Source organism: Cyphomyrmex costatus, unplaced genomic scaffold (genome assembly GCF_001594065.2).
Source record: "Cyphomyrmex costatus isolate MS0001 unplaced genomic scaffold, Ccosl1.0 scaffold149, whole genome shotgun sequence".
Classification (NCBI taxonomy): Eukaryota; Metazoa; Arthropoda; class Insecta; order Hymenoptera; family Formicidae; genus Cyphomyrmex; species Cyphomyrmex costatus.
In genome coordinates this window covers 420705-432135 of record NW_017275488.1, presented here as the reverse complement: position 1 = coordinate 432135, position 11431 = coordinate 420705, and the positions used below count along the sequence as shown (strand labels likewise).

General features: G+C 35.8%; 1 protein-coding gene across 1 annotated transcript in view; it reads left to right on the top strand.

Annotated features, from left to right (window-relative positions):
- Positions 1-11431, top strand: part of LOC108783373 (trans-2,3-enoyl-CoA reductase Sc2) — a 104047-nt gene that overhangs the window by 81809 nt on the left and 10807 nt on the right. Inside the window, exon 3 of the mRNA XM_018551923.1 lies at positions 8786-9045. Within this exon, the coding sequence (XP_018407425.1) occupies positions 8786-9045 (260 nt within the window). The remainder of the gene's footprint in view (positions 1-8785; positions 9046-11431) is intronic.

The window sequence follows — 11431 nt, the reverse complement described above, 5'->3', positions numbered from 1 at the left end:
GGGGGGGGGGGGTTCGACTGCCTCAGGGTTACAATGACCGCGAGTGGAGTTACTGGGTTAGGTCTGGGTTAGTTCAGATGGATCAGGGATCCTTACAATGTACGGAAAGGGGTAGATCGAGACGCCCCATGATTGGGAAAGAACGGAAGTGGGTGGCATTTGTCGGCTTGTCCGGAAAGTTCCGGCGTATATTTTTCAATCGACGTAATGCTTCGCTTTTTAAATGACTATTAGTTGTTCGTTTCGCACGTTCCGCTTCCGCTTTCCCATTTTTCGAAGGACGAGATCCGGCGAGTTTTCTAAAATCGAATAAGTTAGGTACAAGGATATCACGAACCAGAAAAACTCGATACATCAGAAGTTTCCAGTATTGAGAATAAAATTTTCGAAAGAGAAATATCCAATAGTATTTATTTTCTTTGCTAAAGAGTTCGATAAAAATGTTCTTTGTTAGAGTTGCCACAAAACTAAAAATCAAAGAAAAGTTAAATAATTTCCTGGAAAATAAAAATTCTTGGTTTTAAAGAAGTTTAATATACGTTCATCACAGCTATACAATTTGAAATATCACCAATTTAACAATTAAATGCAAGCAGCATCAACAAAAATTAATAGTAATTTACATCCCTATGTTAAATTGCATTTTCAACAAAATATTTAACGGTTTCCAAATTAAGACAAAAATACAAAAAATTTCGAAATTATTGAAAGTCAAGGAAAATAATAAAATATTGATGAAAATCAGAAAAAAAATTATGGATTTTAGAATGAAGAATTTGTGGCAACTCTGTTTGTGTCTCAGATGGGGCTACTACCCTTTTGATTTGCGGCTGTATTTAGATTCACTACGTTCACAATTTGATCGCGATTGTAAATACGATTAGAAGCGGACGATTATACGCGTCTGTTGCGGTCTGTTACATGAGACATACTCTGTGGAGGGAGAAAATAAAAAGCCAGGACCTAGAGAATCGGAGGGAGATTTAACGTATTGCGACCAGCTTGTGTACAACGGCTTAATCCGGATCGATCCGAGGAGATTATGAACGAGCGAATCACCTCATGGCGATGGAACGCCGTCCGAGACCGAGACCAGTATAAATAGTTGCTAATTAATTCGCGCGGCGGAGATATAACGAGATACACGTATCGATGCGACACTTTGCATTTTCACTGGACGTTCTTCGGCGAATGTAACGACGACGTGGAAGGACGCGCGGTATGATTTTATCCTTGAATTACACTCGTAAAACGAGCGCACGGGGACGCGATAATATCGTAAACGTAACAACTTCATACGCTGATTCTAATTAATGTCCCGATAAAATGCAAGGGGGAGAGGGAAATCATGGGGAGAAGGATGACGCAGACACACCCAGTGAAAAGCTCTTTCTCGGTACGACGAGCTGAATGGAGGATAAATTGCTCGACAATAAAGTCTCGTGGCCTCCCCCTGAGCCCCCTGTTGGGCTCCACGTTTTGGAATTGGGGTGGATATACTGGTGGATCGGAATACCCTGGGGGTCCAAAATACAATGGCGCTTGTGATGCTTCAAGTTGTTTACGTCACACAAGTACGGGAGGAGGTGAGGGAATCGAAAAAGGATGGGCTCGCGACCGCCTTCCCGCTCTTCTCTCTCTCTCTCTCTCTCTCTCTCTCTTCTCCCTCTCTCCCTCCCCCTCCCCCCCCCCCCCCTCTATCGATCTAACCAGACCACATCACGGCCGAAATTCTCGTCATTGAAAGAATTCCCGCGTGGTCGAAGCTAATCAAGAAATCTCGTTCTTGCTCCTGCCGATTCGCGACTGACCCATTTGAATATTTGAACGTCAATTTGTCATGATATCGCGGCAAACCGCTTTGCACCCGTCATTGCGTCTCGTCTGCGAGAGAGAATTACGTTCTCACGTAACAATGTCACGCTTCGATTCGAGCGCTTTCGATTCGGACATATCGGACACGACTAGAAATTCATTCGCAGATTTTCAATATCTTGATACATCCCGACTAACAAACCCGACAAGATAGATCTTTGATTATCAGCTCATCGGGTTTCACCTTGGTCTATTAATAATGTCGCGTGCAAAATGTGGACGCATCAAGATTCGCGAGCATTTCCGATGGTGTCGAACACGATTTCTCTACCGTTTTTTGCTCACTATAGTAATACGAAGTGCTGACTTCATGAACTTTCACTGGATCGTTCATTGCACAGACCTCTCTGGGTAGCAGCTGAAACTTTTAATAAAGCGATCGCGAATCTTCTTCTTGCTCGACAGCAAACCGAAAGGAGAGGGAAGAAAACGATACTCATCAAAAATAATTAATTTAATTATAATTTTTGTATAGAATAAATATTTGATTATACTGTAATGTTTATTTAGTAATATTCAAAAATATTGTATTAAGATTCTTTTTAGTACACTCGTCCATTTTTTAAATAAGTTATCTCGTCAGGTTGAACGCTTTTTCAAATATTGGTCGGTCATTAATCGCGCTGTGACTTAAATGTATTAATTGAACATGGTGAAAACATCTGTTGTAAAATATCGTAGTGCCACGTTTACATTTAACATTAAATATTTTACGTCGTATTAATTAATAAATTTATTACACGAGTATTTTTCGTGATTTATCTCTGAAGCAGATAAAATAAAAAGAATGTGCCGACAAAGAAGCAGCTCTTTGAAAATTTTTGATTATACATTAGAGAGAATCATTAAATAAGGAATGTTAATAAAGTAGATAAATGTGTTTTATCTTGTTTATCTCTAATTCCTCTAAAGAATATGCATAAATTCTTGAATTTATCTTAAAATTTTCCTTAAAAATACGCATAAATTCTTGAGTAAATTCATCTCTGATAATTAAAAATCTAATAATATTTCCACAAGCACAAAAATTTAACTTTGCGATTTGTGTGTCGGGAATAGTTTGTTCTATCGCTGACTGACGCATTTTGAAATATTCTCGGTGTGCAAACCGGAAGCTGAATAATTACGAAATTCATCTCCTCTTCTAGCCACAAATTCTCCGCGCTCTTGTTTTAATTATAAGGTTCTCCGGAGGCATTGTATGATACAGCGTACAACCCGTCCGTCGTATATTTTGCGAAGCGTCCGAAATTACATTTGATTTATCGCACGAATAATGCGGCGCTTTATATAGTAATGCTTCATCAATAACATCTCTCTTCCCCTCGTGAGCGGTGGCGATTCCGGCGCGGCGCGGCGCGGCGGAGCGCTCGTTGCAGCTTGAAATTGGATCAGCGGCTCGGCGGTCGCCGAGCGACAAAGCAGGTGCAACCTGGAGCATGAGCGGTTTAATAAGAGTAATTAATTGCCGCGGACACGCGTCGATGAGAGAAAGACAGGGAAATGAAACGTGATCTGATGCGATGTGAGATCCTTAAAAATTGCATTTATGAGCAAATGACATTTTATCGTTTTTTTCGTTGAAGAAACATCGATCTACGAAAGAAAACATGACGAGATAATTAGTTGGCTATACGAGTCTATACGATTAATATCAATATCTACCTTGCATTAAAAGTAATTTATCTTATAATATATTTTTACATTTGGCATTTTGTGTAAACATATACACTTGAATGTCTTTTTATTGTGTATTATATATAGAAAAATATTATTCTACTAAGAGAAGAGATTAGTATACTTATTGTTTACTTTTTTTTAAGTTTTAAGAAACTATTATTAAGAAAATATTCTTTGTTAAAAATAATCTTAAAGATAAGATTTTTAACTAAAAAATTTTTTTTATAAAATCTTAAAGTGCACTTACTAGTACTACAATTGACAAATCATTATTATGTACTCAAAACAAGAATTAATTTTCTTTTGAAGAACATTTTATGGAAAAAGTTTTTATATATAATATTATAATAAGCAAATTGAATTTATTTTAATTTATTAATTTTGATTGAAAAATATTAAACTCACTTGTGTGAATTCAGCATATATTTTGAATGAATTTTATGCTTTTGATGAACTTATAATAAATTTGCGAATATGCATTTTTGAAATACTTCAAAAAACTAATTAATATTTAAATACAGTATATATTTTCTATACAATTCAAAATGTTTGTCTGCATTAAGGGATAACTCGGTGAACGCGCATTGCAAAAATTTTATCAGCATTAATTTTTGCCTCAAACGAATTAGTAAAATATGACATTTCGATGGCCGATTAAATGCTATATTCTAGCTATGGCGAAATAATATTATCTGCTCTTGGTATCGTTGCCTGATAATTGACACGCGTCGCATTACTGGCGAAATCAAAGTAATGCGTTTGACGATGATGCGTGATCGCATTATTATGTTCGAACGTATTTTCATACTAATGAGTGCACGTGCAGCGACGAATAATGGAATTTTAACAATAATTTTAAATTGAGTTGCTAGTGCGTTAAAAACATGAGGAAAAGAGAAAAATTAATTTACAGTATTTATTTAACGTATAAATAAAATATGATAAAATCAGCTTCGACCGCAACTTCTCTAGTCAACGATTTTCCCAGTCTCAGAACGTCGAAAAGGCATTACCATTTGTTACTCCTAATTATGTAATATATTTTCGCCATTGTGTGAGAACTCCACGTCCAAAATTCCATCCAAGTAAAACCTATCTGAAATTAATCGAAGATCTTACCATCCGTGCTCTTTCTCTTTTCCTCGATCCTCAATTTGTCGGAAGCACATTATTCTCAACCGTTAATCATTCAAGAACTATTAGGCGCTGCGATGTTCCATGAGAAGGAGAAGAAATCTAACTTACAAGGAAACGTGCTACATTACAAAAGCAATATCAAAAAACTAATATTACCAGTTGAAAGAAATAGATATTCTAGATTGTCAAATCTTGGGAGCTTATATTATAAATTCAGATGAGTTATTTAGATTTTGGGCCCAGGATTTGGGATTTATTAACCCATAGTAGGTCAATAAGTCTCTGAAATCTAAATAGCTCATCTGATGATTCTCTTGAAATCTTACAACTTTTATTTGGAATTCTTTTTTTAATATACCAATCTTAAGATATTTTGTGTCTAACAATAAAAATGGTCAAACATGTTTCGACCTCATGTTTAGGTACAGAATCGATAGGATCCCAAGATTTGACTTCTAAGAATATCTATTTTAAACCTGATTATCTTTCGATTTGGTACGTATAATATTAGTTATTTTTAATATCACTTTTGCAAAGTAGCATGTTTTCTTGTTAAAAATCTCTAAATAGAAAAGATATCTCACTCATTTTTCTTTTCCCCTTTTTACAATCGCAGATGACGGGATCTGCGTTTGCGGCTCCTGCGGTGCGTTCGCGTAACGGCGCGGCGTCGCATAACGTGCGATGCAGACGATGCGGTATGCGGCATGCGGCGCGTCATGGTACCGTACGATCGTTGGTGCAAATTGCAACAAGGGGGTAAGGAGGAGAAGGAGGACGATCCGACTACGGAAAGAGAGGGAGGGAGAGACACACAGAGAGAGTAAGAGCAATCCGGTCGTTCGTTAATCTGCGGTCGTTCGAGCGCGAACGAGATATATACGTCCGCCGTTTTGCAAAAGCCGCGCGTGTATTGAAACGCGCGTAAAGCTGCTTAGAGTATGAGTACGAATTACGTTTCGTCCGCGCGGCGGCCGAATTATTTGCGTCATACACGGATGTAATACCAGGTGGAAATGGTATTTGACCGGCGGCAGCCCCGGTTCCGAGTTTCCGATAACAATTTTATAAAATGTCAGAAATGCCTACCCAGCAGCGTTGTTGTTCGTTAGTAGAATTATTTTTATTTATTTGATATGTTATTGTGTGTGTTCCATACCTATTCCTGATTTTAATGATGTTGGATTTTGACATTATACAATAGATACGTAAAAATAGATATCCGAGCAGCCGGAGGACGTTAGATCGATTATCCCTGCAACGATAAATACATTGTCCGGCAACCTGAAATTTGAGCACATAAAACTGTCCGCGGTCGATTTGCCTCGCGGGATGAAAAATCGTGTCATTTGGACGTGTTGCTCTAAAAGGGCGCGTTATAATTTAGCAGATAAATTATTCATACGTTAGGGCCTACACCCGTACCCTGCCATTACGTGAACGAAGTACGTAACTACGCGGGGTGGTATAGTGGACGAATTATGAATATTCAGAAGAGTTTCACACGTCGTAAATTTAAACTTGTCGCGTGTTTCTGCTTTGCGAATGAACAATGGACGTGTAATGGCGTAACCATTCCAGCGATGCATTTTCTCTTTTCTTTCTAATTTCGTAACGAACGAGTTTATCTTGGTTGCTAATAGTTCACTCGCTGCAATTTGCAACGAGTCGCGAAATTGACTGTCGGCCTAGTTATTAAGCAGGATTATTATTACTCGCGCAATATTGGGATCCCGGAGAAGCCGATCTCGCGCCGACAAGATGTAACTTCAACGACGGAGTTGAAGTTTAAGCTGCACCTGACTTTACTTCATGATCGTAATATATTAACGTGCACATGGGCTTTCACCGTTGAAAGGATAATGCACGCACCGCCAAAGGCCTTGCTCTTGCGCGTGGTTGCCTTTCGATTGCGATCCTCTTGCTCGTCATTGCACAGAAGCCTGAGTTAGATGTTAATTGCCGTTCGCACGTATGTAAGATCAACCGCGTCTAGTATATAGTTGTACAAAATGAAAGCAGAGTGCAATGCACTTCCTCTCGTTGTCGTCGTACTATCATTTCTTGATTACGGCTAAGGCAAGGGAAAAATTTTAATGTATTATAATGGATGGATTATAAATAGGGGTTATTAAACAAAATATCATTCATAACATATAATTGAAATATAATTTAAATTATAGAATTTAATATATATAGTAATTTAAAATACAATTATGTGCTCACACTAATAATGATTAGTAAATTATAAACTTGATGATACATAGAGATATGAAATATTAATCTCATATATATACCAAAATATATCTTTAATCGTATTTAGTTCAAAAAGAAAATAGTCAAAATTTTTATTTTTTTTTTTTTAAATCATTACATTTTCTTGTTTGTAAATTAGAGGATGATATCGGTTGGAAATACACTGGGTGTTTCTTAAATAACGCCCACTAATTATACAGTGCTATTTCTGATAAAAAAATTGAGTCAAAAAGTCTTCTATCATTTCGCAATTTTCATAATATAATAGTTAACGGAATATAAATTTCTAAAGATTACCAAATAAACGAATAAAATCGATGCATATGACAATTTTAAGATATCTCTCAGTGTTTTTTATAAAATATTTTGAAGATGTTCTTAAAAGAACTCTTAAAAGATATTTTGAAGTTGTCTTATATGCATCAATTTCAGATATTTTGTTCATCAGATAACAAAAAAAATATTGCGAAAGTTGTAAAATGATAGAAGACTTTTCAACTCAGTTTTTTATTAGGAATAACTCTTTATAATTAGTGGGTATTATTTAAGAAACACCCTGTATATTTAAAAAAAATCTGTTTTTGGTAGATTTTATTATTGTCTATGCCTAGTTTTTAATATTACCTTCTACTCTGTTTCAATAGCTTTTAATCTATCTTTTAATTTAATACATTCCTTATTCGATTCTCTTAAGATTAATTTTTTATTTCCAGTAAGGCTATATATGTTGTAACTTTTAACACAAATTTTCTTACCATTATAACACCGCTACACAGCTTTTCCATCATAGTGAAAAAGCGCTGCGCAACGGCAATAACAGTAACGAAATTTTTTTTAACGTTAAGAGTTATAGAATACTCTTGCTAGTTAACTTATGATCAGACTTAATCTTTTTTTGCTATATATGATTAATCACTAAAGTGATAGTTTTATAGTAAGTAACTTGTAAAGTTACTTATCTCGTTAAATCGCTATAAAACCAGTTTTGTGATTAATCGTAGCTAGAAAAATACAATTTTTACTTTACCATTAAGTTAAATGTCGTTAAGTTGAAACACACAACTTAACCAGGTATTATTGTAATTTCTCTGTTTCTTATTTTCTTAACAATTAAAAAAAATAAGTTTCGATTTGATTCGGTGTGAAAAAACTTGTTTCGTTTATCTCTATTTGATAATATTAAATGAACAGGGTTGCCACAGTCAGGGAAATGTCAGGGAATGTAAAAATGCGCCAGGAAAAGTCAGGGATTTAGCATACTTGTCAGGAAAAATAAAATAGCTGTAAAGAAATTTATTTATATCACGGCGCCGCAATTGATAAAAATCATTGATAAAATCATTCCGCTTCGTTCTTCAAGCCAACTTGCCCGATAATTCTTTACCTTTGTAATTTATCGTGATCTTGCGGTGCTAGTGCACTATTGCCTTGTGCGTGTATAATATGTTTTGACTACCTTTTTTTTTTTTCAAATTCGATCAAAAATATCTGCATCTATGTTAAATTGCTGGATCACCAGAATATTTAACATTTTCCATATTACGATAAAAATACAAGAAACATTGCAAAATATGTATTATTCAAAGTCAGGAAAAATCTCAAAATTTTGTCAGTTAATCAGGGAAATGTCAGGAAATTTTACGATTAAATATTTGTGGCAACCCTGATGAAGATAAATCCTATAGTAATACGATAATAATAAAAAGGCTCGATTTAATTCAAGCAATTTGATTCTGACACTTATTACTTCTTGTTACTCCTTGTACAGTTTAACATGTAGTTGTTGAACAATGTAACAAAATTTGTACTTAAACACGACACTCACGTGACTTTGCAGGCGTTCAAAGGACCGTGCATGTGCTGCACAATTCGGAGCAGCCAGCCTCGGTGTTCGCCCTCCTCGAGTCAGGCAGCAAAGTGGTGCCGTTGATAGCGGACGGCTTGTTCGATCTGCTGATGATGAAAATGACGACCATCTACACCAGTAAGAAACAAACGAAGATCGAGTCCAAAGGGCCGCGATTTGAGATCGGCGATTTCTGCGTCAAATTGGGCAGCGTGACGATGAGCCAGAATTTCAAAGGCGTCCTGGTAGAAGTGAGTGACACTCCACATATTTTTCTTTGAAAAGAGAAGAAACTCCTTAAAAACAACGTTGAAAAATCATCGGTCTAACTGTTCTCGTTTGATCCACGAATTCCAGCTTTTTAAAGTGATATTTTTCATTTCGATTCTCTGACTGATCGTCGTTTTCAGTATTTTTAATTCGGCCTCGATTCCCTCATAAAAATTCCCTCACGCTTAAAATCTGTTTTATCTCCGCGTAAAAAGCTCATTCGGAATATCGCTTTTCGCTCCCTACTGTCATTTTGCTTTCACCTTTTGATTGTCACCAAAACGAGGACGGATCGTTCTCTGCGTTATTCAAATCCGGAGACAAACGAAACGACATCGATTTTCAAAATCCCCCAAATCCGTAACAAATTCTTCGAAATGAACCCTGTGCTACCCGGGTCCCTTCTGTCAATCACGCAACGAGCGTGCATTATCGACTGATAACTCGGTCACGAGAACTCTACCCACGTAAATCGTGTATGTACAATACGCCGGTTATACAATAGATACACTTTAGAGACGGAACGTGGGCGCCACGCACCCCTTGGTGTCCTCATCGCGCTGCATGGCGAATACGTGTCTCGCGTGTCAAACTCGGCACGCCCGAGATATTTCATATTGCCAGTGTACCACTGCTGATTAAGAGTATCGGAGGAATAATCGAGTAATTAAGTCCGGATGCTAACGATAAATCGTCCTACTGATATTGCATCAATTCTACTCGATTTTACGCGTATTTTCTCATACGTTAAGAGAATGAGCGCAGAAATTATATAGAAGAAAAGTATTAGTCTTTAAAAGTTTAAATATAAAAAAAAAATGTTTGAAAGAAATTACAAAGTGAATATTTTAATCATTTTTATAAATTCTTATTCCGACATAAATAATTCTTTATTTTATCTCATAAGCAGATCGTTGTAAAAGCTTACACGGAAAGGACGATTTTGCTGAAGTATTTAAAAATTTGACTATAATAGATATATCTTGTTAAATAATTAGTAATCTATAGTTATAAATAAGATATATAGATATATACAGTTAAATAAAAATTAATTAATTTTGTAAAAATTTTTTTAAAAACATTTAATAATTTTTTTTAAATTTTTGAAAAAAGTTTAGTAATTTTATCTTATTGAAATAATTTATATACAACTCAAGCTATTTGCCAGAATGTAAAAGGTGTCTTTCTGTCGTCTGACTCAAGTTTTTTTACGCCCTGCGTAATTATTTTAATAGTCTACCAAAATTATTTTTAGATGTATACTTTACTTAGCTAAATTTGAAGCTATTTCAATAAAAAAGTTCTTTTTGTGTGTATAAATTTGAAAACTAATTGTCATTAAAAGTTTCTCTCGTTTTTATAATTAATATACTAATAAGATGAAGTGATGATGCTTTATAATTAACGAGTGTGATTATTTGGGTTATAGTAATATCGGATTGAAAATCATTTTCATGCGGATCGCATAACAAGATTGCAGATATGTACAAAGATTTCGGCACGCATCAGCGTGCGATGGTCTCACGCACGCACACACACGAGCGCGCGTTATCGAACGCCACTCGGATGCACTTGTCGCGTAGGTATCTGTAAACATGCAAGATACATACGCGCATACCGATACGAAACGTCATTACGAATTGTATTCGCTTTGCCGATACCCCGGGGCTTGTCGAACACCTACGTACGTTTGACACGGAATTACAATCTCGCTAATACAGCGTATGTTCTAAAATTATCGGTTTTTTTTTGTTCGCTTTGTCCATTAATATCTGTTATTTAACAACTTAATTAATCAGCTTGCGAATTATTAATTCACGAGATCGAACAAGTTTTATTTGTCTAAACGGATTAATGCGTCAGTTCCTTTGTACAAATCGCTTAGATAAATATGCCAAAAAAATTACTAAAAATGTAAACATATAGTTGTTTAAAATTATTAATTTTTATTTAACTACACTCTTTTTTATATTAAGTCAATACTTTTTTTTACTGTAAATAAACATTTACTTAGTAGCTACTATTCAAAGAAGTATGTATTAAGATTTAATAATTTTTTTTCAGTGTATAAGTGATTGAATAAAATTTCTTCAAGTCGTAAAATTTCTTTATACCGAAAAGTAGGCGCAATGAACAATACTTGGACATCACTTCCAAGCCTGACTGTCAAAAATCCTGAAAGAAAGCCCGAGTTTTGTTTCCTTCCCTTTTTTCCACATCGACGATCTTCACCTAGGCTTTGCAGCGACGAAGCGCCTTCCGGTATATCTTCCGCAGCCGCCCTTCTCCCTTCGACAGATTCATCCGGCTGTGCAGCAGCACGTACACCGCACGCTCGCGTGTGTACACTGTACACACATCCAGCGA